Source organism: Rhinopithecus roxellana, chromosome 16 (genome assembly GCF_007565055.1).
Source record: "Rhinopithecus roxellana isolate Shanxi Qingling chromosome 16, ASM756505v1, whole genome shotgun sequence".
NCBI classification, from domain to species: Eukaryota; Metazoa; Chordata; class Mammalia; order Primates; family Cercopithecidae; genus Rhinopithecus; species Rhinopithecus roxellana.
Genome location: NC_044564.1, coordinates 115,901,257 through 115,929,224, shown reverse-complemented (window position 1 = coordinate 115,929,224; position 27,968 = coordinate 115,901,257). Strand labels below are relative to the sequence as shown.

The 27,968-nt window shown below is 51.6% G+C and overlaps 1 protein-coding gene across 3 annotated transcripts in view; it reads left to right on the top strand.

Moving 5' to 3' along the window:
- The window catches only part of AKNA (AT-hook transcription factor), a 70,612-nt gene that overhangs the window by 3,337 nt on the left and 39,307 nt on the right, over positions 1-27,968 (top strand). For all 3 annotated transcript variants that reach the window (XM_030920153.1, XM_030920154.1, XM_030920152.1), the window contains 5 exons: positions 14,097-14,480; positions 17,718-18,784; positions 20,991-21,065; positions 26,522-26,678; positions 27,423-27,577. In XM_030920153.1, coding sequence (XP_030776013.1) covers positions 14,210-14,480; positions 17,718-18,784; positions 20,991-21,065; positions 26,522-26,678; positions 27,423-27,577 — 1,725 coding nt within the window. In that variant the 5' untranslated portion in view covers positions 14,097-14,209. The remainder of the gene's footprint in view (positions 1-14,096; positions 14,481-17,717; positions 18,785-20,990; positions 21,066-26,521; positions 26,679-27,422; positions 27,578-27,968) is intronic.

Genomic DNA, 27,968 nt, shown 5'->3' with positions numbered 1-27,968 from the left:
CCTGCCCCCGAAGTGTCACATTCTCACTCCCTCCTCCCTCCTGCACCCCAGCTTGCAGTTCCATCTTGGCTCTGGGCTTCCTTGCCAAATGTCAGGCGAACTCCAGCTCCATGGCCAAGTGAGACCTTCTGTGCCCAGTGCCACTCCCACACCAACCCCTAGGTCCTTGCCAGCATTCTCCCCCCAAGTCCCCCCACCCCCCCAGCCAGCTCAGCTTATTCTGGGGAAGGAGCCTGGGATCAGGGCCAGAGTGGGATGTCCAGCTGTCAGTCTCCTCCAGGTCTTGGGACCACAGCCAAGGACCAGGACTGAGGAGGGGAGGTCTCGGGGTCTAGGAGGCACACTCAGTCCCCCACGAAGGATTTGTCTGGAGGATAATGCTTTATTTGTGGGTACAGACCCAACTGTGCCTTAATGTGCTGTGTGACTTTGGGCAAGTTGTGTAACCTCTCTGAGCCTTTCTTCATCTGTTAAATGCCTATTTATGAGGATCTAATCCAGCAACACATGCCATGCCTCCAAATGCAAAAAGTGGCTGAGGCGGGCGCTGATTGCATCCTTTCCTTTTAGTGATTTTCACATGTTCCCACATGTTGCATAATGACTGTATTGCAGAAAACAACATATTGTATTAGAGTTTAAATAGAGGAGGAGAAGGTGTGGGGGTTACAGAATGTTATAGGATGTCACAGCTGTAAAGGGCCTCAAAGAGGCCAACCATACATTTTACCTTTCACAGGAGGGGAAACTGAGGACAGAGGTGCCCAAGGTCAGAAGGAAGCACCACACAGATGTGAGGTGGTATTCGTTTGTTTTGTTTTTAAGAATAGTACATGTTCATTTCATTCTTATTTTTAAAGCAACTGTTATTTTTAGAAAATACCCAAAAGGAAAAATGGTAAACTTGCCTATCAAAAAAACTTGCCTATAATTCTGCTACCTAGTAATAATTACTGTAAACTTTTTTTTTCTTTTTTATTGAGACAGAGTGTCACTCTCATCTCCCAGGCCGGAGTGTGGTGGCACAATCTTGGCTCACTGCAACCTCTGCCTCCCAGGTTCAGGCGATTCTCATGCCTCAGCCTCCCGAGTAGCTGGGATTACAGGTGCATGTCACCACACCCAGCTAATTTTTGTATTTTTAGTAGAGACGGGGTTTTGCCATGTTGGCCAGGCTGGTCTCGAACTCCTGACCTCAGGTGATCCCCCCCCCCCCCCACCTTGGCCTCCCAAAGTGCTGGGATTACAGGCATGAGCCACGGCACATGGCCTGTTGTAAACATTTTAAAGCATGTCCTTCTCTTTCTTTCGCTTTCTCTCCCTTTTTTCCTATCTTGTCTCCTTCCTTTCCTCCTCCTCCTCTTCCTCCAAATTTTACTGTTTTAAATAGACTCAAACTAGATATATGTTATTTTATAACTGGCTTGTCCACTGAACATAACAAAATTTTTACATTATCTGATATTCTTCATTAGCATAACTGTTAACAACTGCTTATTCCTTTGAGTGGAACTATCACAATTTCTTGCAATGGTCACCTGTTACTGGACACTGTGATTGTTTCCAACTATTTTACCTATTGCAAGTTTCAGTTGCAAAGTGATTGAGGTTATACTGTATGGGGCCGGGCGCGGTGGCTCACGCCTGTAATCCCAGCACTTTGGGAGGCCGAGGCGGGCGGACACAAGGTCAGGAGATCGAGAGCATCCTGGCTAACACGGTGAAACCCTGTCTCTACTAAAAATACAAAAAAAAAAAAAAAAATTAGCCGGGCGTGGTGGCAGGGCCTGTAGTCCCAGCTACTTGACTGAGGCAGGAGAATGGCGTGGACCCAGGAGGTGGAGCTTGCAAAGAGCCAAGATCGCGCCACTGCACTCCAGCCTGGGCAACAGAGCGAGACTCCATCTCAAAAAAAAAAAAAAAAAAAAAAAAAAATATATATATATATATATACACACACACACACACACACACACACACACACTGTCCGGATTCAAACAGCTTGGTTCAAACCAGCTTCCTCACCTATAAAATAAAATGGACATCATAATTTCTCCCTCTTTGGATTAGTATGATGATTGAATAATGAGATCTGAATCCATGGAAAGGCTTTTATAAGGTATTTGATACATAATAGGTGTTCAGTAAAGTTTTGCTGTTAGCAGTCCCTTCCTGGCACATGCATTTTTTTTTGTTTGACTCTTTGAAAAGAGCATGAATTTGAATGTATGTATGTGTTTTCCTCAATATGGCCACACCCTCCTCATAACCCGTATCTCAGTTGGCTGAGAAGGGCCTGTTTGCTCTGCTCCTTAACTACTCAGAGTGGGGACAGAGTTTCTAGCTGGGTCAGTGAGCCCTGGAACTGGTTTAAGGGTTGCAGGGAATAGGGTTACAGGGAAATGTCAGCACCTCCCTCCACTTGGGAAAACTGCCTCTCCCTTTTTGTGTCCAGGACTCATCACTAGAGCTGGGGTTGATAATTGTGGAAGCTGTGGATGAGGAAAATTAAACTCAGTCCTGCAGGGAGCAGGTCATAGGGCGTTTCACGGAAAAGGCAAGGCCATTTATTTGTGAACAGTTACTCTGTGCCAGCTGGGCACTGGGGCCAAGAACTTCAGGCACATAGTCTCATTGGTCATCCCAAGAACCCTGTAAAATAATTATGGGCCCATGTTACAGATGTGGAATCTGGGATTCAGAGAGGTTAAGCAGCTTGCCCAAGGCCACACAGCTTCCAAGGGAGAACATGGAGTTCTCTGTTTGCCCACAAAGCCCGTGTGCCTTAACACCTGTGCCCTACAGCCTCCTGTCAGCATGGCATTTCTGCCTGAGTGGGCAAATGGAATAAAGAATCCAGGAGGTTTAGTGTTAGAAGATAATCTCTGATAACCTCAGAGACAATCTCATTAAGCCCCAGGTTCCAAAGCTCAGAGAAAGGAAGGTGCTTGTTCCTGGTCACTCAGGCTGGAACTTCGGTCTCTACTTCCCTAGAAGTAGAGAATATTTCATCATTTCTTCTTGGTTCACTCCGGAAATCCTCACCTGCCTCCTCTCTCCCTCAGACTCCCTGTGGACTTTTTTTTTTTTTTGACAGAGTCTTACTCTGTTGCCCAGGCTGGAGCACAGTGACATGATCTTGGTTCACTGCAACCTCCACCTCCCAGGTTCAAGTGATTCTTGTGCCTCAGGCTTGTGGGAAGGGCTGGCAGGGTTCTGCAGACACAGCCACGCACATGCCTGTTGCTGGTAAAAGGATGAAAGTCATCAAGCCCTGGCAGTAGGAGTCAGAGGTTTTTTGTTGTTTTTGTTTTTGAGACAGAGTCTTGCTCTGTCGCCCAGGCTGGAGTGCAATGGTGCAATCTCAACTCACTGCAACCTTTGCCTTCCAGGTTCAAGCAATGCTCTTGCCTCAGCCTCCCAAGTAGCTGGGATTACAGGCACCTGCCACCACGCCCAACTAATTTTTGTATTTTTAGTAGAGACAGGGTTTCACCATGTTGCTCAGGCTCGTCTTGAGCTCCTGACCTCAGGTGATCCGCCCACCTCAGCCTCCCAAAGTGCTGGGATTACAGGTGTGAGTCTCTGCGCCCGGCCAGGAGTCAGAGGTTTTTGTTGTTGTTTCTTTTCTGGGTGACCAGGAACTAATCTCTTCTCTTCTCTGGGCCTCAGTGTCCTCACCTATACAATGGAATAATCCTTTTCTTCCCACTTTTACGTTCTGTTCTTGAACATCTAGTGCTATAAAGAAGAAAGCATTTTGGGAAACCAAAAGGCTCTGTGTGGAACCAGGGCCTCACTATAAAATCAGAACATTGGCTTTGTGAATTGCAATTAGTTAGTAATAAGCTCCACTCTCGATTTTATTGTGCACAGGTATTAATTATCTCTGCGGGCTGCAATGCCGTGAGCACCAAGCTTGGTTATTAGAAGCCGGGTTTTTGTGTGTTTGAAACTCTACTGCAGCTCATCAGCTTTGTGACCTTGGGCAAGCTGCTTGGGCTCTAGGGGCCTCTGTTTACTCAGCTGTGAAATGGGTTTGTCACAGCAGCCTCATTGGGTTGTTATGAGGGCTATGAGTCAGGCTTGGGCAAGTAGCTAGGTCGGGTGGATCACCCAGGATATGTTTATTGTATTTCTGTTATATATCAGGTTCTGTGTGCTAGGTCCTGGGGATATGATGATGAGAGCCTCACAGAGCTCCCAGTTGAGTCAAGAGACAGATGTTAGTCAAATAATCACATACGAAATATAGTTCTAAATGGGGAGTCCCCAAGGAGGGCACGCTGGAGCTGAGATCTGGAGGTTGCCTAGAAGTTAACAGGGAAAAGAAGTGGGACTGGGTGAGAGGAGGAGCAGGGCACATCTGTCCCAGGAAGAGCAAGGAGGCCTGGGTGGCAGGAGCACGCTGACCAAGGGCAGAGAGGGTGGCAGGAGAAGAGGCTGGAGCAACGGCCAGCCTGTGGAGTTTCATCTTTCTCAGAGCCATGGTAGCTAGCTGTGTGTCTGAAGCATGGAGGGGTCTTGTTTGGAAGCTTCTATCTTGGAAGATGGCATCGGTGCAGTGTGGGGAACAGATTAGTGGACCCTAGAGCTTTCCAGGTAAGGCCGATCCAGGGACCCACGTGGGGATGCAGAAACGGGGACAGATTCTGGTGAAATTTAGGAAATGAAATAACTGGGAGTTGATGATGGATTGGTTACGGGATATAAGGAAAGGTAAGCATCCAGGGTCACAGTTGATTCTCAGTACGTACCTGGGTGAAAGATGGGCCAAACTAAGGAGGGGTGGGTTTGGAGGGTGGCAATAGTAGGAGCTCAGTCTTGGACATGCCGCTTCGGTCTGCTAGAACTTGGCCTGTGGGTGGGGACAGTGATCCAAGAGGGGGCGGTGCATGAGCAAAGGCAGGGAGGAGGGTTGGTCGTGCTTGGGGGTGCAAGGAGATGGAACAGACTGCACTGCAGGTGGTTCTCCTTGGTGTTAGGTGGCTGCCCCTAAGATGGGTTTGGGGTTATCCAGGGGCCACAGGCCATGCCCAGCAATGGCAGCCACCTGGCATTGATAGCAGTGCTGCCTGGGTTAATGACCAGGGAGGGAGGGTGAGTGAGTGACAGGGTGTCAGGGGAACCCGCCCCTCACACAATGGCACACATGGCCGCCAGGGCTGGTAGGGAGGGGCCTCATTAGGGTTTGGCTGTGCTCCATGTAGGGCTGGGGGCTGCAAGGAGAGCCCTGCCACCCAGATGTGGGTAAAAGGCAGGGAAGGGGATAGAGGGGTGGGCGATTACTAGGATGAGGGCTCCTGGTTCTAGCCCTGGCTATGCTAGATATTCACCAACTGACCTTGGGAAAGTCCACTCATTCATTCATTCATTCATTCACAGGAATGCTTTCATCAGCCATAAACAGTCTGCCAGGCTACAGGAAAGGTATTAAGATCTAGCCTTTAGAGGAGACTGGAGACTTATACCTAAGTAACAGCAATAGTTGTAGTAACAATAATAAAAAAGCTCAATATATGACTGTGTTCTGGGTCCCCTGCTGTATCCTTGGTAGGCATCTCCTCACTGAATCTTTACAGCAGCCCCTGTGGGGTGGCTACTCTTCTTATCCCTGTTTTATAGATGAAGAAACTGAGGCTTAGAGAGGTGAAGTTTCAAAAGTTAGAGCCAGCAAGAGATGAGGCTGGGATTTGAACCCAGGTCCACAGTGACTCTAAGATTTTTTTCTCTCCTACATGGCTGGTTCCCAAATCTGACTGCTTATCAGAATTACCTGGAGGGCTTTTTGGACAATACAGAGGCCTGATTTTTTTCCTTTTTCTTTTTGTTTTCTGACTCAGAGTCTCTGGGTCCTGGGTGGGGCCAGTGTTGGGAGCCTCTTGTGCTCCTGTGCCGCCTCTTCTGTGAAGATCCTGCCTCTCTCGCTTGACTCGCTCTGTCCCGGGTACACAGGGCTTGCTGTTCTCAGGGAAAGCCACTGGCTCCCCCACCTTGGCCTTTCCATTTGCCCTCCCAGAACACTGCCCCAGCCCTTCTTGTGGCTTGCTCTTGCCCCCCTCTTCCTTCCAGTGCCTTGTTTGAATGTCACCTCCTCATAGAGACTTTCCTGACCATCCTATAACCCTTCTCCTCCAACCCATTACTCTTGGCCCCATGGGTTCTCTACCAGGACCAGTCACCTGGGACACTCAAAACCTCTGATGCCCAGAGATCGACTCTGTTGGCCCGGGGCGAGTCCCAGGCTTCAGTGCCACCTGGCCCGGGACACGGATCATCACTCAGTCTCGTTGTTCACAGCTCTCTCCTTGAAATTATACATGTGCTTGCTTATTGTCCATGTCTCTGCTAGAGTAGAGAGCAGGGGACTGGCCTGTCTGGGGCCCTGCCATATTCCTAGCACCTTTAAAAGCACCCGCCACACAGTAGGAGCTCAGTGAGTACCTATGAATGAAGGAATGGGATGCTGGGGCTTGAGAAAAGACAGCTTGACTGACCATCAGGATCGACCTGTTCCCAACATCTGGTGAACGCTTGGAGGGTTCTTGTAACAGGGAAAGTTTACCTGATCTGCCAGTTTCACACCTCCATGCTGCCCAGAACATCCCACTCTGGCTGCAGGACCACCTCGGGGTAAGGACAGTGGGTTGAAATGGCAGGAATCACCAAGGCCTCCCTGAGATTCAGGTTGCACATTGCTAGAGTCAGAGCTGGAAGGGCAGGAGTAGTGTTGAGTCTGAGCTCTCACCATGCAGATGGGCTCTGAGGCCTAGTGACGGAAGGAACGTCAGCTAAAGTCAGGCCATGGTTGAAGAGGGCCTAGGAGGTAGGAGCTACAGCATGCTGTGTGACCTTGGCCAAGCCTCTGACCTTTTCTGTGCTTTAGTCTCCGCATCTGTACCTGCAGGGCCTGGGCTGAGATGATCCCAAGCCCAGGACGTCAGGAGTTCGTTCTCTGAGTCCTTTCCTGGGCAGCGCAGACTGCAGAGGGCTTGCAAGGGGTTAAGCTCCTCCGGCTCTTGCTCTGCACGCAGACAAACCCCCTCCTTCTGACAAACACTTGTAGGAAATCAGGCTGGGCGCTTCCTGCCGAGGCGAGGCGGCCTCAGCCGCGGCAGGGGCGGGGAGAGGTTGGGAGCGATGCTGGTCTGTGAGCAGCAGCTTGGGCTGGCAGAACGGCCTGGAGGCGGGCCAGGGCGCAATGGAGACAGGGGGCTCCCTGGGTTTGGAACAAAGACTTCACAGACAGGTCCCCTGAAACTGGGTCGGCAGGACGGTGGTGGAGCCCGAGAGAGGTAAGAGATCGGAACGGAGGAGGGCCCAGGAGGCCGCCTTCCTTCTGGACGGGCCAGTCACAGACTCTCTGGGACAGTCCAGGCAGCCGGACCAGCCCAGCCAGGAAGTTGCAGCTGCTGGAGCTGCACCACTTTTCTCTTGGCTCAGGGGAGCCCGGCCTCCAGGGCAAGGGTGGTTTTAAGGAGGATTTCGTCAAGCCTCGGGATGCTAGATTCCAGTCCCAGCTCTGATTCTGATCTCTTGTGAACTTGGACAGGCGAGTCCATCTCTGTGCCTGGGGTGTCCTTGTCTGCACCTGGAGAGTTAGTGTCCTTGGTTGCTAAGGGGTCTCAGAGACGATGCAGGGATGGGGAGCAGGCCAGGAGGCAGTGACGGCATAGGGGGGTGGTCCCCATCAAAGGAGTGGCCTCTTATGCCAGCTGTGTAAGGGCAACAAGAGGAACCAAGAACTGTCCGAAGACCAGCAGACCCAGCTCAGCTCTTGAGGATGGCAAGACCAGAGCTGTCAACAGCCAGGGCACCATTTCTCTTTCTCCTCGGCCTGTGCTGCTGGAGCGGGCTGGGGGCAGGGAGAGGACACACAGAGGGGGAGTGGCTGGTGCTTCCTTGTGGGACTAGTGTCCACACAGCTGGTGGGAAGCCCTTGAGAACAGCAGGTCTGTGCCCTGCCAACCGGTGGGTGGGGGGATGGTTAAGCCCAACAACACAGACTTTTTGGAAGGTCTGGTTACTGATTTGGGGGGGTCTTCCTTCCCCATCTCCCTGACACATCTTACAGCCTTGGTTTCAGAGTTGCGCACCCCAGCTTTGAATCCTCTGTGCTTCCTGGCTGTGAGGTCTTCTGAGAGCCTGCCACACCTCTGTGCCTCAGTTTCCTCATCTGGGAGGTGTGGGGGTAGAAGCACGGGGGCACCCTGGACAGCCCTGGCTGGATGGGAAGGGGCTGCAGAGGGCAGAGGGAGGCAGTGCGGGCTGCGTGGCTGGGCTGGCAAAGGAGAACCTGGGAGTCTGGGCAGTTCTGAGGGATTGAGCCATAAAGGGAAGGGTCCCTGGCTGTGGAATGACTGAGCAGGCGGAGAAGCCCTGTGTGGGTGGTGGGGAAGAGGAGACCATCCCACCCAGGAACTGAAGATAGACACCTCGGGGGTCTATTAGACCCCTGAGAGAGCAGGGGCAGTGGTGGCTTGTGAGTAAGAAGATGTACAGAAGGAGGGTGCAGTGGCTGCTACTTCCTTGTGGGGCCAGTTTCTCCAGGGATGGTGGGGACCCTGAACTCCACAGCCCTCCCCAGCTCACACGGCTGGAGTCTTCACCAAACCCCACTCACTGCCTTTTAGGAGCAGCCCTGCTGCCCTAACGAAGGCTGGCTGGAACAACTCTACCTTTACCTGGCATTCAGGCACCCCGTCCATAGCTCTCTTTCAAAGTCAGGCCATACTTTCAGACCTCCGTGCCTTTGCCTATGCTGTTCCCTCTGCCTGGAATGCCCTCCCCAATCTTCTACCCGAAATCCTCACTGTTCCTCAAGCCCACCTTAAAGCTTCCTTTGGTAACGCTTCTGTATTGTACTACCCCCCACTGTTTAAAATTTTGGAATGCTTTTACTCTTTTCTACATTCTTTGCATCTTATGTAGTCCCTGGTATATAGTAGGAAGTCGTAGGGCTTTTTTTAAAAAGTTAATTTGCACCCACGGGGTGCTCGGTATGTATCTTTGTACTTTGAAATGTGATCTCAGGGAGGAAGAGAGAGGTTAACAGTTCTGAGGCTATTGCCCTCAGGAGCTGAGTCAACTAGGGACTTCAAATTCAAAGCTCTTTGAGTCTCATCCCCTGCCTCCCAACCCACCCTAGCAGGGTGATATCCCCTTGCAGTAGCAAGAGCAGGTGGTACTTTCTCTATTTTACGGTGAGGAAAATGCAAGCCCAGCTATACACAGTGAGTAACAGCAGCCAGGAGTAGCACCCATCTCCTGATGCCCAGCCTGCTTCTCTACCACAGCATCATCCCAGCCTGAAGTTGGCAGGTAGTTGGCACTAATGTGTGTTTGTTGACTGACTAGCTGAATGGCCATTTCTGGGGCTTTGTGGTGCAAAGGGCCATGGCTCACATGGAAGACAGAGGCCTCGCTCAGGAAAGGCTCACTGGTTTAGGCGCCTGGGGGCAAGTGAAACTCTAGCCAGTCACTGCAGCTGCCTCTGACCTGGTTACAGTGAGATTTCTGCCATGACTGAGTCATCCCAGAAGACAGGATGTTCCTCTTTGTGCACCCAGAGGCCTCTGTGATTGGGCAGGCTGCTCTGTGGCAGAGCTAGAAAAAAAAGCCCTTCAAAAAGTCTAAAAACCACATGCCTCCCCCGGCCCCTTCCTCAGCAGAGGCTTCAGAACCAGAAAAGCAACAGCTAAACTGTAGCCCCTCCTCCACCTGCCATAACAGCAGAAGTGAGGAGGCCTAGTGAACTTCAAAGGGCAGGCCCTGCCTGAGGCCCTGGTTTAAAATACAGATTCCTGGGCCCTATCCCAGGGCCACTGAGTCAGGCTCTCTGCAGGTTGTTTCAGGAAACTGCCTGCTTAGAGGATTCTTAAGCACACTGAAGCTTAAGATCCCTGGCAGGGATTTCCAAGAAGGGTACAGGCCCTGCAGAAGGTATGAGAAGCAAGAATTAGAGCTTCTATTTAAAATATAGTTGACCAGCTGGGTGGGTGGCACATGCCTGTAATCCCAGGACATAGGGAGGCTGAGGCAGGAGGATCACTTAAACCCAGGAGTTCAAAACCAGCCTGGGCAACATGGCAAAACCCCATCTCTACAAAAAAAATTTAAAAATTAGCCAGGCATGGCGGTACGTATCTGTGGTCTTAGCTACTTAGGAGGCTGAGGTGGGAGGATCGATTGAGCCCAGGAGCTCTGATGGCCACTGTACTCCAGCCTGGGTAACAGTGAGATCCTGTCTCAATAAAATAAAATACAGTTGTTCCTTGAACAACACAGGGGTTAGGAGTGCCTCATGCAGTCAAAAATCTGCTTATAACTTTGAACTCCCCCAAAACTTTATCAATAGCCTCCTGTTGACTAGAAGCTTTGCCGATAACATAAACAGTTGATTAATGCATATTTTCTGCTTTATATGTATTACGTATTGTTTTGTTACAATAAAGTAAGCCAGAGAAAAGAAAATGCTATTAAGAAAATCATAAGGAAGAGAAAATCTACTTACTTTCATTAAGTGGAAATGGATCATCACAAAGGCCTTCATCCTGTCATCTTCACATTGAGGAGGAGGAATCAAGAGGGGGGATTGATCTACTTTACTGTCTTAGGGGTGGCAGAGGCAGAAGAAAATTCACATACAAGTAGAGTTCAAACTGTGCAATTCAAACTGTGTCATTAAGGGTCACCTGTGTTTATTTTCTTTTTCTTTTGTATTTTTATTTATTTATTTCGAGACGGAGTTTCGCTCTTGTTGCCCAGGCTGGAGTGCAATGGCACGATCTCGGCTCACCGCAACCTCCGCCTCCCAGGTTCAAGCAGTTCTCCTGCCTCAGCCTGCCGAGTAGCTGGGATTGCAGGCATGCACCACCACGCCCGGCTAATTTTGTATTTTTAATAGAGACGGGATTTCTCCATGTTAAGGCTGGTCTTGAACTCCTGACCTCCAGGTGATCTGCCCGCCTCGGCCTCCCAAAGTGCTGGGATTACAGGCGTGAGCCACCGCGCCCAGCCTCCTTTTTATTTTTAGTAGAAATGGGCTTTTGCCATGTTGCCCAAGCTGGTCTTGAACTCCTGAGCTCAAGTGATCTGTCCACCTTAGCCTCCCAAAGTGCTGGGATTACAGGCGTGAGCCACTGCGCCCGGCCTCCTTTTTATTTTTAGTAGAGATGGGCTTTTGCCATGTTGCCCAAGCTGGTCTTGAACTCCTGAGCTCAAGTGATCTATCCACCTCGGCCTCCCAAAGTGCTGGGATTACAGGTGTGAGCCATTGTGCCTGGCCAATTTTCAATTGCATCTTTTTAGAAAATCACTTTTGAAAGTATTCTTTCTAATACATGTAATATATTAGCATGACGTGTTCGAGCACATTTATTTTTACGGATGGGTTGTGTGATTAAAAACATATTGGGGGGCCACTAGGCCGAAACTGACAGTTGCAGATCTTGCTCTGGCAGGAAGTAGCCGGGTGATCTTAGCCAAGTTCTACCCTCATGTTTGTAGGGAGGGCAGATTGAGAACTTAAAAGTAAAGCTTCTAGCCAGGCTGGCGCCGAGTGGGTTCTTCACATGTGGCGGGGACTGGAGGGGCTGTGGGCTCCTCCAGTGGGGCTGGAGGATAACATGCAGGGTGATCTGGAGGAAATTGTGGGGCTCTGCATTTGGGGGTAGAGAGGAAGACTGGGCGGGGACAGAGGATAGAAGCCCCGAACACCCATCCACAGAGCAGGAGCCGCAGCCAGGGAGGGAAGAATGGTATTCCCTGTCCCTCCCTCCTCCAGCCCTTGAGAAGTCAGCCTTTCCCGGGCTGCACTGTTCCCTGGGGAACTTTGTGTCCAAAAATAGTTGCCTGCTGACTTTTCTCAGCCACACAAATCAAGCAGGATCCAAGTGCTCACGAGGATAAAGGGACAAACACAGACCTTCTGTCCTGGGAGGCCTGGAGTCATACTCCCTTCGACACAGCATGCAGGGGAGAAAGCCCAGACTCTGGGCCAGGAGGCTGACTTTCGCCCCTGCCTTGTCCTAACCCATATGTGGCTTTGGGTAAGGCCTCTCCCCCTCTCTGGACCCCAGTTTCCCCATCTGTGGAAGAAGGCCTTTGTGTGAACCGCCCTGGGGGCCGCTGTGCTGATTGGCGGCGGTTCTCTGAACCCTCCATGGCAGGGAGCTCCCTGGGGGACCGTGACCACTCCGGGTCAGCTTTGCTCTTCCTGGACCTGGATCAGTGCTGGCATAGAGGAAGCGCTTAGGGAAATAGCGGGAGAGTGGGAAGAAAGAGGCAAAAGGAGATGAGAGGGAGAAGGAAAGAGGGAAAGAAAGAGAGGGTTGAGGGAAGGCAGCGGAGGAGCCCTTCTCTGGCTACCCTGTTCCTGCAGCAGCCGCCTGACAGGTCCCTGTGTGGCCAGCCTCCCTGGTTCATTCTCCCAGAGCAGCCCAAGGGGAACTTTTAAACCACACCTCTGATGGGCTTTCCCTCTGTTCAATACCCCAGCCTCGGCGAAAACCACTCCCAGGTCCAGGAAAGCCCCGGTAGGCTTGCCCCCCGCCCCCAGGTTGCCTCACTAGGAAGACTTTTTATTTAAATTGAGGTGAAATTCACATAACATAAAACTAACCATTTTTAGATGAATAGTTCAGTGACATTTAGTATATTCACAGTGTTGTGTAACTGCCACCTCCATCTAGTTGCAAAGCATTTTTCTCACTTCCGAAGGAAATCCCATACCCAACAAGCAGTGCCCACTCTCCTCTCCCCCAGCCCCTGGCAAACACCAGTCTGCTTTCACTCTCCAAGGAGTTACCTTGCCTGGATATTTCCTATCCATAGAATCACACTATATGTGGCCTTTGTGTCTGGCATCTCTCACTTAGCATAATGTTTCTGAGGTTCATCTATACTGTAGCATGTGCTGGGACTTCATGCCTTTTCGTTTGAGCACCTGTTTTCAATTATGTTGGTTAGCAGAATGCTACTTTTTTTTTTTTTTTTTTTTTTTTTCCTTTTGATACAGGGTCTCACTTTGTTGCCCAGGCTGGAGTGCAGTGGCGCTGTCATGGCTCACTGCAGCCTCAACCTCCCGGGCTCAAGTGATCCTCCCACCTCAGCCTCTCGAGTAGCTGTGACTACAGGTGTGCACAATCACACCTGGCTAATTTTTTGTAGAGACGAGGTTTTGCCATGTTGCCCAGGCTGGTCTCGAACTCCTAGACTCAAGTGATCCGCTCACCTCAGCCTCCCAAAGTGCTGGAATTGTAGGCGTGAGCCATCATACTTGGCCTGGAATGCTTTTTTCATCATCCTCCCCCACCTCTCAATCTGAATTCTTACCCGAGTGAGGTCAGAGAAGATTCTCAGAGGAACTAGCTTCTAACCTGGGATCCCCAGACTACCCTGGCCTGTGTCAGGGCAGCCCCCGTGCCTCCTCTGGCACATCTCACCTGGATTTGTAGTTGCCTGGTGATCGTCTGCTTCCTCCTGGGCCGTCGGTTCTCCGGTGAGCGGGGCCTGTGCCCCATGCCCACACGAAGAGCCAGTACTCAGTAACACTAGCTAGGATGCATTCAACACCTGTTGGTCGGTACACTGGCTGCTGGGCTCCTCATCGTGTGTCTCATCTAGTTTATAAAACCCTGGAGGGGGCCGGACATGGTGGCTCACACCTGTGATCCCAGCACTTTAGGAGGCCGAGGCGGGTGCATCACGAGGTCAGGAGTTCGAGACCAGCCTGGCCCATATGGTGAAACTAAAAAATACAAAAATTAGCTGGGTGTGGTGGCGCACGCTTGTAGTCCCAGCTACTCAGGAGGCTGAGGCAGGAGAATCACTTGAGCCTGGGAGACGAAGGTTGTAGTGAGCTAAAAACAAGCAGACAAAAAAACAACCCTGAAGGGAGAAAGGAATTATTATCCCAGCTTTATTGATGAAGAAAATGAAGGCAGAGTGACTTGCCCAAGGTCACACAGCTTTGGGAGGACGCAGCCAGGAGTTGAACCAGGGCTAATTCCAGAGTTCCTGCTGGCAACTTCTTGTTCCAAATAAAAGAGGGAATCAGGAGAATTAATGATATTTCTTGAATGTGTTCCTGACAGGGCACAGGCAGGATGGCCGATGCTGACAGGAGCCAGCGGTGACTCTGGGGCCCCTGGCAGCAGCTCTGTCTCCTGAAGATGAAGTGGCCCAGGTGAAGCTCAGGCCAGCCCTGATGGCCAGCTCGGAGACTGAGATCCGCTGGGTTGAGCCTGACCTGCGGAAGGGCCCCCGGCGGCGGCACTGGGCCTGGGCTGAGGTCAAGAGGGATGTGGATAGTAGTTCACAAAGCTGGGGAGAAGAGGGACTCTTTCCCAGTGCCACCAGCCCTGAGCTCCTGGAGGACTTCCGCCTGGCCCAGCAGCACCTGCCGCCCCTGGAGTGGGACCCGCATCTGCAGCCCGATGGGCATCAGGATTGTGAGTCAGGAGAGACTTCAGGAGAAGGTGAGACTGACACCCCTCCCCCTACAGTGGTGTCCCGTCCCCCACATCACATGTTCTAGCAGGGGGGAAGGGAGTGGAGGTTGCTTCAATATTTTCAATTAAATTCTACAAAGTCTGTAATTTAAAAATTTAAAAAATTTAAATTGTATAAGTAATACCATTCATTGCAGAACAACCAGAAAATATAAGGCACAAAATTAAGTAAAATTTAAAATTACTTATTGTCCCACTCCATCCCCAGATAACCACTGTTTTCCATATGTGTAGTTATGCAAATGTAATGTGAATATGGAACAGTATTCGACATACTTCGTTATAACCTGCTTTTTGGTTAACTTAATAGATATGAACATTTTCCTAGTTCATCAAATCCTCTCCCACAAGTCATTCCTAGACTTCCATGGATATTCCGTGGTTAATCGGCCAGTATCCTACTGCTGGGCATTTTAGTAGTTTTTAGATTTTTCTGTTATAAATAATGCAGTGATGAATGTCATTAATATATCTTTGCACACTTGATTTGCTCATATCTCTGGTAATTTGAATTACTTAGTCTTGGGGTCGTGTCCAATTTTTATTTTATGTATTTATTTATTTATTGAAGCAGGGTCTTGCTCTGTTGTCCAGGCTGGAGTGCAGTGGCATGATCATGGCTCACTGCAGCGTCGACCTTTCGGGCCCAATCAATCCTCAGAACTCAGCCTCCCGAGGAGCTGGGACTACAGGTGCATGCCACCACACCCAGCTAATTTTTGTATTTTTTGTAGAGACAGGGTCTCACGGTGTTGGCCAGGCTGGTCTCAAACTCCTGGCCTGAAGCGAGCCTCTCACCTTGGCCTCCCAAAATGCTGGGATTACAGATGGGAGCTGTCATGCCTGGGTATTTTTAAGGTTTTTTAAAATTCTAATTAGCAATGGGAATGTTGGCATTTCTTGTTTTCTACAATAACTATGTTCTGATTGCATCCAGACCAACTTAGACTAAATTCCTCGCTTTGCTTAGCAAGTTCCTTCTGCCTGAGTCTTGCTTTTTCCATCTAGAAAATGAGAGGAATCATATCTTAGAGAATAGTAAGAGCTGGATACATGGTAGTGATTGCGCTTAGATTATGAGCGAGATGCCCCTGTTTTAGGGTCCTGTGACTCCCACAGGCTGTTGCGGTTGGTAGAGAAGCCTCCTCTGGTAGCAGATTGTGCCATTACTCAAAGTTTCACACACCTGATCTGCTCAAAGTGAGCACTGCCCACTGCTGCCCACTGAGGAGCCATTTCTGAGCACTCTTTCCAGCAAGGGATGGTAACTGAGATGCACTGGGTGGACAGGGCAGAGGCATCTCTTCCTGGGGTCACATGGTAACCCCCTGCTATGATGTAATAGCTGCTACCCTGTCCTGTGCCTTTACTATGTGCCAGGCACAGGGCTGGGCAGGGTCTGGCCCTCTCTTGTTCCCTTCTCACCACCGTCTGTCAGGTAGGAGGAACTAGCTTCACGTTTGACTGTGGATTGCCAGAGAGGTCAGCAGCTTGCCCGTGGCCCCAGTGAGGGGTCACAGGAGCCAGGATTGAACCCAGGGCTCCCTAGCTCCAAAGCCCAGGCCCCTTCACCCCTAGTGTGTGACCCCTAGTGGTGGAAGCAGACTCACCTGCATGACTGGGGCCTGGGTCCTAGGTCCAGGGAACCAGTGGGTGATCTTTGGCAACTTACGTAACCTCCCTGGGTTTCAAGTATGTTGCTGTAAGCAAGAGTAACTTGCCAAAGGAGATGTTAAGTGGTTAAGAGATGTAGAGGCATCAAGGGTAGGGGAAAGAGCATGGGGGAGTAGAGAGTGAGACAAAGGTGCATCTGCCTGAACAGAGAGTCTATGCCTGGTGGTACCCAAACTGTGTCTCATGAAACTTTGGACCTGTCCCAGAAGTCAACACGGGGTCTAGAGCAGAGTGGGTGCTCTGTAAACAATGACTGTATGGATGGTGGTTAGATGCATGGATGAATGGACGGGTGGGTGATAGATGGGTGAATGGGTGGGTAGATGGATGGATGTTGGGAGGAAGCATAGTGGGATAGATGGCTGGGTGGGTGGATGGATACATATGTATTGAGTACTCACTATGTAATAATTACAGTAACTGTCTACTTCCTGGGAGCTTTATATACCTTATCTTTCTCCCTCCTTCCTTCCTTCCTTCCCTCCCTTCCTCGCTCGCCTTCCTTTTCTCCTTCCTTCTGTTCGGTCAACAAATAGTGTCAGGTACCAGCACTGCAAATCCAATCGTGAACAAAACAGAGAGCATCCTTGGCTTCATAGAGCTTGCAGTGTAGGGGGCGAGACACACGTCAGTGAAACAACCACACAAATAAATGGAAAGCAGCTGCTATGATAAGTGTTACAAAGTAAAGGTAACCAGTCCTATGAGGGCCTGTAAAAGGAAGAACTTGACCTAGTCAGGGAGATCTAAGTCTTCCTTGAGGAGGCAGAGGTTGAGCGACAGAGGAGGCAGAGGTTGAGCCTGATGGACAGATAGGAGTTAACTAGGCCAAGGAGGAGAGAGAATCCCCCAGCAGAGGGATGCGTACATGCGTAGCCCCCATGGTGGGAGGAGCGTGGTGTGCACATAGCAGGAGCAGGGGGAGCCTGAGGGGCCTTGGAGAGAGATGGAGTGGGAGAGCTAATGGGGCCGGGGTGGCAGTGACCTTAGGACCATAGTGAAGGTTCTGCTTTTCTTCCACAGGAAGACATGGATGAGTTTTCAGATGGAGGATATGGGTGAGGATGGAGGAGATGGTTAGGTGGCTACTGGCTGCAGTTAGCCAGACAAGAGAGGATGGGATGCGAGCCAAGGTAGTGGTGGTAGACTTCAGAGTGATAGATGAGTTTGCGATTTTTATAGGAGGTAATGGGGCAGGACCAGGTGACAGATTGGATTCAGGGGGGTAGAAGGAGAGAGATGGCAAAGACGCCTCCCAGGCTTCTGGCCTGTGTGCCTGGAGGGGATGGTGTTGCCATCTGCTGAGATGGGAGACACTGGAGAGACCGGGTTTGGGTTTGAGTTTGAAGGACCTCTGAGACAACCAGATCAGGTATCAGACAAACACTTGGCTATGTGGGGGGCTCCTTGGGATCCTTTCCATCCCCATGTGAGGAGGAAATGGAAGCCAGGGAGTTGAAGTGACAGGGTAAGTTACATGGTGGGTACAGACCTGGTATATGCTAAGAAGTGAATGGCTTGTCTTTCCAGAGGCTGAAGCAGAGGATGTGGACAGCTCAGCAAGTTCCCACGAACCTCTCGCCTGGCTCCCCCAGCAGGGCCGTCAGCTGGACATGACTGAAGAGGAACCAGATGGGACCCTCAGAAGTCTGGAGGTTGAGGAGGCTGGAGAGAGCTCCCCAAGGTTGGGGTATGAGGCTGGTCTCAGCTTGGAGGGCCATGGAAACACCAGCCCCGTGGTTCTTGGGCATGGTCAGGCCAGGGGCTGGGTGGCTTCTGGCGAACAAGCCAGTGGGGACAAACTTTCTGAACATTCCGAGGTCAACCCACCCGTTGAGCTCAGCCCAGCAAGGTCCTGGAGCAGTGGGACAGTGAGCCTCGACCACCCTAGTGACAGCCTTGATTCCACCTGGGAAGGAGAGACCAGTGGCCCCCAGCCCACTGCCCTGGCAGAAACTTTGCCAGAGGGCCCCAGCCACCACCTCCTAAACCCAGATGACAGAACTGGAGGCAGTGTTGCTCTGGCAACCCCCATGGAATTCCAGGACTCCTCAGCTCCCCGAGCCCAGAGTCCGCAGCCTGCCGCGGATAGATGGAGGAGAGAAACCACCAGATTCTCCTGCCCTCAGCCCGAGGAACACATCTGGAAGCAGACAAAGACGTCACCTAAGCCACTCCCTTCCCGATTCATTGGCTCCATCAGCCCCCTGAATCCTCAGCCCAGGTCAACACAGCAGGGCAGGCCGCTGCCCAAACAGGGAGCCACTCTGGCTGGCCGCTCCTCTTCTAATGCCCCCAAGTATGGCCGGGGGCAGTTGAACTACCCACTCCCTGACTTCTCCAAGGTAGGGCCCCGGGTGAGATTCCCCAAAGATGAGAGCTACCGTCCCCCCAAGTCCAGAAGCCACAACAGGAAGCCTCAGGCCCCTGCCAGGCCCCTCATCTTCAAGTCACCAGCTGAGATTGTGCAGGAGGTGCTGTTGAGCAGTGGAGAAGCAGCCTTGGCAAAGGACACGCCTCCTGCCCACCCCATCACCAGGGTACCCCAAGAATTTCAGACGCCTGAGCAAGCCACTGAACTGGTCCATCAGCTCCAGGTTAGTGGGACTTATAGCTGTGGATGTGTCACCAAGGCCCCTGTTGGCTTAGGGTGGAGGCTAATTGGGGTGGGGAGGCCTCGAGTAGAGGCTGGCTGGGGTGGAGAGGCCTGGGGTAGAGCCTGGCTGGGGTGGGAAGCCCTGGGATAGAGGCCAGTGGGGTGGGGAGGCCTGGGGTGGAGGCTGACTAGGGTGGGAAGCCCTGGGATGGAGGCCAGTGGGGTGAGGAGGACTGGGGTGGAGGCTGGCTGGGGTAGGAAGCCCTGGGATGGAGGCTGGTGGGGTGGGGAGGCCTGGGGTGGAGGCTGGCTTGGGTGGGAAGCCCTGGGGGTAGAGGCTGGCTGGGGTGGAGAGGCCTGAGGTGGAGGCTGGCCAGAGTGGGGAGGCCCTGGGATAGAGGCTGGCTGGGGTAGGGAGGCCTGAGGTCTGGGCTAGGAACTCCATGCTTGTGCAGGGAGGATATACCTGGAGCCCTGAGATAGACCCAAGCCCTTTGCTCAAAAAGACCAGTGATTGTACTCATGTTTCAAGGATGATCTGTTTGCTTCTTTTCAACTTCTGCTATGAAAAATATTAAAACATATACAAGAAAGAAAATTGTAGAATGCACTCCCATGTACCTACCCCCCGCATCCACAATTAGCAGCTCTCGAAAACCTTTCTCTCCTGTGGCCTTACCTCTCCCCTATTCACCACCACTAGACTATTTTGAAGCAAAATTTCACGCATCCAATCCTTTTATCTAAAAATATGTTAGTGTATACATGTCTAAAGATAAAGATCTTACTTTAAACATAACCACTTACCATGATCACCTAAATGTTGACACCAGATCCTTAAATATGAACAAATATCAAACCCGCATTCAGATGCAGGTGTCTCATAAACAGCTTATTCATTCCCGTCCATGGGCCTCAGGATCCAAACATGACTTGTATGTCGCATTTGGTACCTTTCAAGTCTCTCCTCTCCCTTTTTCTTTTTCTTTCTTTCTTTCTTGCATTTATTTTTTCAGATCTCTTTTACTCTTCTAGTCTGTCCTCCTTACTTCTGCCATGAAATTCATTTGTTGTGGAAATCCGTCTGTCCTGCAGAGTCGTCTGCAGTGTGGGCTTTGCTGATGTGCTGTGGTCTCTCTTGATGCGTCCCATTGTCCTCTTTTTCTTGAATACTGATAGGTTTCGAGCTAGAGGCTTTGGTGGTCTGGAGGGGAAACATGACTATTTCCCCTCCAGACCGCGAGCTCCACGGGCGTGGGGAGTTTTGGCAAGAGCATATCATAGGTGGCCTGTGTGCCTCCTTCAGCAAGCACAGGATGCCTGCTGGTCTCTTGTTTGTGATTTTGACAGCCTCTGATGGTCATTGTCTTGGTCTAGTCTTTCATTTGGGGTGACAAAGTGGTAGTATGCTAATGCTCTCACTCCTACATTAATTGCTGGAAATATGCTAAAAAGTAAAAGTGTCCCTCATCAACTACTTGGTTACCAAGTTCTTGCTTGTACAGGAAAGGTCAGCGAGATGCTCTGTTCTGTCCTTTTACTGTTACCGTTACTGACCTATAATGGTCATTAGTTACTTAGTTACTGACCCGTTTTCAGAAGGAATCAGTTCCTCACATCCTTCAAAGGTGACATGCTTTTCCTTTTTTCCTGCAATGACCTGTTTTTATAAAGTTCTTTGGGTTTGTTTAAGGCAAGTGATTCTGAGTAGGTGGAACAGTGATTTTCAAGCCTTCTATTTTTCTGCCACGGGACTCTTGGATGATTCATTCAATTAGCCATTGAAGAAAGTACTTCTTAAGCACATGCTGCTTAAACACTGACAGTGCAGCAGGGGGAAAGACAGATATGGGCCTCACGCCACAGAGCCAACCGATGGGCAGGGCATTTGGGTAAAAGAATCGTGGCAGCCGTCTGCGATGTGGGTTATGTGTCAAGGTAAACCAACCAGAGGCCCTCAGTCTAGACTCGTTGTCACAGAGGTAGAAAAGTTGTCCCACTGCCCTCGCATGCTCCAGAACTTGAACGTGGTAGGTCTGTGTTGCACACAAGCCTGAAGATTGCTCAGCTTGGATCTCACCATTGAATGCTTTCCTCTCAGGAACCCAGAAGCCCTTGTGGAGGGGAGTTTGCTATCAGGGTCTCCCAGCAAGGAAGGGTGCATTGTGTGCCTGGGCATATGACCGTGTTGCTCCCCCTTTCTGCAGGAAGACTACCACAGGCTTCTCACCAAGTATGCTGAGGCCGAGAACACCATCGACCAGCTACGCCTCGGGGCCAAGGTACCAGGCTGGGATGGGGTGGAGGCATGGGCCCAAGTCCCCGAGGAGATGACACTTTTCCATAGCTCTAGAGAAAGGCCACTGCCTCCTCCATCTACTGAGGCCCTGGAGTTAGTGGAACGCCAGTTTGCTTCTACCCCAAGGTCCCTCTGTGACCTTGGGCAGTGACCTTGCCCTCCCTGGGCTTTCTTTTTTTTTTTTTTGAGTCAGGGTCTTGCTCTGTCACCCAGGCTGGAGTGCAGTGGCATGGTCGTAACTCACTGCAATATCAACCTTCTGGGCTCAAGGGATCCTCTCGCTTCAGCCTCCCTGGTAGCTGAGAATACAGGCATGCATCACTGTGCCTGTATTTTTTTTTTTTTTTTTTTTTTTATGTTTTGTAGAGATGGGGGTCTTACTTTGTTGCCCAAGCTGGTCTCGAACTCCTGGGCTCAAGTGATCCTTCTGCTTCAGCCTCCCAAAGTGCCCCTGGGATTACAGGCCTGAGCTACCATGAGCCCAGGAATTTCATGAGACTCTCTCTCCTTCTAGATGGGCTCGGGAGTAAGGCCACCTGGGTTCGACTCCTGGCTCCATTGCTAACCAGCTGTGTGACCTTGAGGAAGTTACTTGGGCTCTGTGAGCCTCAAAAGAGTAGCACGGAATTTCTGCTCAGCCCGTGGTGTTTGTTCTTTGGGCCTGAATCTTCCTGGATCACACCTTTGCCTTTCTCCCTCCCCACAACCTCACCTGGCAGAGTATGGGGCAGGAGGAGAGCAGAGGGGAAACCCACCACCCCAGCCCCCACCCCGTCTTAGGAGGAGGCTGTGAATTCTCCACCTTCCTCTTTCCTGAGTGAGGCAGGAAGTGGGACCTGTGCGGCCTCTCGTGGCTTCCTGCTTTTGCTGTGCCCTCCTCTTGCCTCATCAGGCAGCAGTGGAGGAGGGGTGAGAGCTGAGGTGCAGAGACGCAGATGCCCCAATGCCCCCGCCCACCCCCCCCATGCTCCAGGACCCCGCCCGTGCCACAGCTGCTGCTCTCAATGCTGAGAGGCACTTCCGGGGCGGGTAGGAGAAGGCCACTGTGGTGAGGAAACGGAAGGGGGCCTGTTCTAGGACCAGGAGCCCCCCTGCATCCCCACACCTGCTGCCTGGCACAGGCAGGCCCCTTCCCTCTTGACCTCATCGGGCACATCTGTAGAAGAGGGCTAATCAGACTTCCTCCTGGGAGCCAAGCAGGCTCCTTCCAGCTTTCTGAACCGCTGAGCCAGATCCAGGGTTGGGAGAGGCAGTTGGGAAAGGGAGTGGAGGGGGTTTGTTAGGTCATCCTCTCTGGGGAAACTGCGTTCCCATGGCTGCAGACTCCAAGCAGGTCCAGGGAGAAAGGAACTGGTCATCAGACCCAAACACTTGGCTTCCCCATTTGACAGATTGGGAAACTGGGGCTCCTGTTGGGGTAGGGGCCACTGAAGGTCATGGAGTGGCGGGGACTGAAGGCGTGGAGCATCTCCACCCTCCCTCCTCCCTTCCTCCTGTGCTCGTTTAAGGGCATGAGTCAGTATACAGAAAGCATTTACCTGGCACTAGGCAGGCACTTCGTAAGAGTTAGGGAATATTATTATTATAAAGGTGTTTACTGCTAGGCCTCTTGTATGCCAGCCACAGTGACACAGGTGGGGTGGACACAGCAGAGTGTAGCTGGGGTGCCTCCTTTTGTGGGTGCTCCCTTGACCCAGTAGGACTCAGGGTCCCCCCCAAGTGTGGTCACCCTGCCCTGGCTGGCACCCAGACCCCTGGCTCATGTGTGTGAGGGTGTCACAGGAGGAGAGGCCGGAAATGTTTCTGTGTCAGCTCACTCACTCCCACTTTCTGGAAAAATGATTGCTATTGCTTGGCCTGAGGGCTCTGCTCCCTCCCCCAACCCCTCTCTCAGCCTCAGGAAGTATGAGCACCTTTCAGGGCTCTGCGGGAAGGAAGCAGGATGATACTATCACCTCCCGCCCAACCCCATCTCACAGCTGCCCTAGGGGAGCAGTGTAAGGCAGGCTTGCAGCTCCAATGTGCAGAAGAGAACAGAGCCCCAGAGCAGGGAGGGGATTCACTCAGGGTCCATGGGGCTTGAGGAGAGCTAAGATTCCAGCTGGCCAGGCTTCCTCACTCCATCTGGACCTCTGTGCACTCTACCCCGAAGGCTGGAGAGACCCCAGGACAACCTTTTGCTCAGAGCCCACGAGTTCAGAGGCAGTTCTCAGACCTCCCAAGCACCTACCAAGCCACTTCACTCTGCTCAGAACCCATGGCGGAGGGCTGGACCCACCTGGGAGGGAGCCGCGCAGGGGATGTTGCACTGGACACCCAGTCTAGGCATGGTGGGTAGGTGGACAGCAGTGGGTGGGGACCCATAGGAAGGAGATTGACATTCACTGAGCAGCAACAGGTATCCCACCCCAGGTTCAGGGTCATCTTATTTGAGCCCCTCCACACACACACTGAGGTTCAGTCAGGTGGAATGGTTTGCTCAGCATCCCATAGCTGGTGCAAGAGGCAAAGCTGGGACTGAAACCTACATCTGCCTGATTCCAGAACAGATGTTCTTTTCCTCAAGTCTGGGTAAGCCCTGGCACCCAGGCCCTGGCACTGGGTGTGGAGAGAGGCATAGGGATGAGGCGGATTGATGACTGTTATAGAAATAAGAATGGTCATAGGTGATATTTATGGACCACTGTCCTAAATAATTTGCAGTTGGGGAAGCTGAGGCACAGAGATGTTAAGTAACTTGACCAAGATCACTCAACAAGTAGGTGCCAGAGCAGGAGTTGGAACTCGGCAGCCTGGCTCTGAAGCCCACGAGTGACACCACGCTCTAGCAGAACTAGTCTCAGTAGTTGTGGGATCTGCAGCTGGGGAGGCCTGGCCCAGGAACACTGATGGGTCTGGAGCCTTGGGGTTGGGGCAGGACCAGGGAGCCCAGCTGTGGGGCAGGGAGCCAGGACTGGTCAGGAGTCACTGGTTGGCTCTGTTCTCTACACTGGCCTCTGGCCAGGGTTTATGGTGATCTCACTGCATTTGCTGCCATGTTGCCACCTCCCCCCAGCCCCTGTTCCTCCATCTCAGCTGAAGAGAAATCTGGAAGAGCTGAGGTGACCAGAAATTACCCTAGAAGGAATTACGGAGATAATGTAAAACCACCCTTTTTCAGTGTGTTCTGATGGCCACAAGTTGGCCCAGAACCCCCTGGGTGGGGATGGGGGGAAGGGGAGGTTTCTGTATGCAGATGAGTTGGGAAAACATCTTCCTCTCTCTTCCTTCTCCCCTCCCGCCCTATTCATAAAGCCCATTAGCATTTTAAAGGCTGAGAGAAATCCATCTGTGCAGAGAATATTCATTTGTTTAACCCAATGTTTCCCAAATTCACTGGTCCTCCCTTCACAGAATTCTGATTCACCTTTTACAGAATCCCCCGAGGGAGTGAATCTGGCCTTGGGAAGCACCCAGGACACCTGGCTGTGTCCAGGGAGATGGGCCCTGGGAGGGCCAGGCCCGAGCATCCGAAGCTGCCACCCCCACCGCCACTCCCCACCTCATGGCTCTGCCTGGGCATCTGCTCAGGTTTTGGGCTTCTCTGCTTCAAACTCCTTTTTGGTCCCTGAAACAAAGGGGCCTCCTCCTGGTTTCCCTGGCCCATCCCCATTCCCTGTCACTCCCCAGGTGGGGCCTGAGGCTGAGAAAGGGGTCCGGGGAGGGAAACATGTCAGAGGGCTGGGCCTCCCTTGGGATTTGGGTCACCTCAGGAGAGGGGTGCTGATAGGAAAGCCCCCACAGGGGAGTCTGAGCAGATGGCTGAGGAGATTATTAAAATCCAGCTTTGTTCTCATCTGGGGAGGCTGGGCCTGAAAGAGGGGGAGGCGGGGGGGTGGGGGGGACCATGCCACACTTGGAGTTGATTTTTCGGCCACAGCCAGGACCTATGCAGCTTAAGCAAGAGAGGCTGCTTGCCTGGGGGCCAGGGAGCCCCTTCCACTGGGCCCACCCTAAACTGCTCATTCCTGACCTTGGTGCAGCAGGGGCAGTTAAGATAACCCCCAACATCATGATGAGCAGGTGCCACTAAGGGGTGTTGCTTTTCCATGGGCCTGTCTCCATGGTGGCTGTGCAGATTATGATGGTGATGACCATCACGGTGATGGTAGTAATGGTGATAGTTATGATGACGGTAATGGTAAAAATGGTGGTGGTGGTGGTGGTGATGGTGATAGTGTTGGTGATAATGGTGATAGTGATGGTGATGGTGAATGATGGTGATGCTAATAATGATGATTGTTATAATGATGCTGATGGTGATGATGGTGGTGATAATGACAGTGGTAGTGATGACGATGGTGATGGTGATGATGGTGATGATGGTGATGGTGGTGATGGTGATGATGATGGTGATGGTGGTGGTGATGACAGTGGTGGTGATGATGATGGTGTTGAATGTCAGGGTGGTGGCCGCTATTTATTGAGCACTTATTTCATGTGCAGAAAAATTATTAAGCCAACTAGGACTCAGAGGTGTGCTGTGATAGAGCCTGGGCAGGAACCTGGGCTCTGACTACAGAGCCCATATGCTAAGCTAGAGTTGGCAAACTTTCTCTGTAAAGGGCCAGATTGTGAAAATGTTTAGCTTCGTAGAGCATATAGTCTCTGTCACAACTACTCAACTCTGCCACCAGAGTGTGAAAGCAGCCATAGACAACACATAAACAAACAGGCATGGCTGTGTTCAATAAAACCTTCTTTACACAAACAGAACATAGTCCTCTCAACTCTGCTGTAAGCCGTTTAACAGCCCGTGGTTTCCCTCTGCTTTCGAGCTTCGAGAGGTCTTCCTTGGTCACCTGCCTGACTCCAGACTGCTCCCTCACCAACTGGGCTGGCTGCCACATTTTAAATCTGTCCTCAAATGATAGAGATCCTCTACCAATGGCAGATTAGTTTATTCACTTGCTGGTTCACTCATTTATTCAAACAGCTATTGGTTGCTATTATTATCAACGTAATTATTGGAAATGCTTATATTTGTTAAGAAATAATTGTATGATATAATTATAACATACATTATTAATAAAAAATTACTGTTAATAGTAGAACCATAGGCATTGAGGTCAGATAGAGCAGTGTTGTAATCCTCATCCAAGGACTTATCAGCTGGGGATCTTGAGTAAGTGACTTAATAACCTCTCTGTGTCTCAGTTTTTTCTTCTATATGATGGGCTGTTGGGGTCCCCACCCTGTCTTCCTTTCAGGACCACCATTAAGAGTAAATGAAAGGGCACACAGTTCTTCACCTATGTTTGGCCCAGCCAAGGGCTGCACTGAAAGATGGTATTTATTACTACAGGGCATGCGTGTTGAGCTCCTGAAGGAAGATGAGGTATTTCAGATGGGTTTGCCCCTACCCTGACTTGGTTCTGCTGTGCCTCCCCGCTTCCACAGGTGAACCTGTTCTCTGACCCACCCCAGCCCAGCCACAGCATCCACACAGGAATGGTGCCCCAAGGGACCAAGGTCTTATCCTTCACCATCCCACAGCCCCGCTCTGCAGAGTGGTGGCCGGGCCCGGCCGAGGACCCCCAGGCCTCTGCGGCCTCAGGTGAGTCCGGGAGAAGAGCTGCAGCTGGAGGCTCCTTCTGTCTGGGATTCTGCTCTGTAGGGCTGATTTGGTTTACCCTGGGGATGGCACTGGCCTCAGGCCAGGGGAAGGAGGGAGGCAAGGCCCCACCTTGGGTACTTTGACTCAAAAGGATCAGAGATGTGGAAAGTGTCCTGCTTTGATCCACAGCAGCCTGGGGGCAGCCCTGGCCCTGCCACTTGGCATCTTGGTGACCCTGGGTGAGTTGAAGACATAGAGCATTATCCCTGGGGAGCCCATATCTCAGTCGGGCCCTGCACTGAGCCTTGACACATGTGACCTCAGTTAATCCCCACAATAACCCGCTGAGGTGTGCACTGTTGTCACACCCATGACACCCAAGGGGATCAAGGCTTGGAGAGGTGGGGACAGGCTGAAGTTCATACAGCTATGGAGGGGAAGCGTCTGGATTGGAACTCGTGTCTCCCTGTGTGAGAGCCCACGTTGTTGACTGGGAACCCAGAAGCCTAGCGCAGCTCTGCTGCAGCCAGCCGTGTGACCTGGGGCAGATCTGGACCTTGTCCTCACCTGTAAATGGGGGACAATGCTTTACCCAGCCCACTTCCTGGGGCTGATGTGAAGATAGCACATGGTGACTGAGCTGTAACTTGATGATGGAGGTGGTGGCTTTGACGTTCAGCCTCAGTCCTTCAGCTCCTGGCAGGACTGTTCTTGGCCCCAGCTTTTGGCAATTGTGTATTCCAGGGTGGCCATCAGCTCGAGGAGACCTGAGCCCCTCCTCGCTCACCAGTATGCCCACCCTGGGGTGGCTTCCAGAGAACCGGGGCATCACCGAGGACCAGTCCTCAGCAGAGCAGACCCAGGCACTGGCTTCTCAGGCCAGGCAGTTCCTGGCCAAGGTGAGTGGACTCCCAGATTTGCCCCTGAGAGACTTAACTCACCTGGAGAACACAGAACCTCTGCCTGCTTGGGTGAGAGGCACTCTGGGAGTCTCACTTGTCATTCCCCTGCCTCTGCACCAAGTTAACTCAGCCATCCCCAAAACGTGAGCCCCTCCCTGGTTTTAGAGGCCACACAGCTCCAGTCTCCTCCTTGTCACCAGTGCTAGGTTTTACCCCCCTTTTTGGCAATGCATCTCATCAAAATCCCTCCAGTTGTGCTTCGAAGTGTCTCTAGGCTGGCTCCTGGGAAACTCTAAGCTCTTTCAGGATTCTGGAAGGGTAATAGACTCTCTACTCTACCTTTTCCTCTTCAGGACAAGTTGCCTCATTTTCTTAGTTCATTCTATTA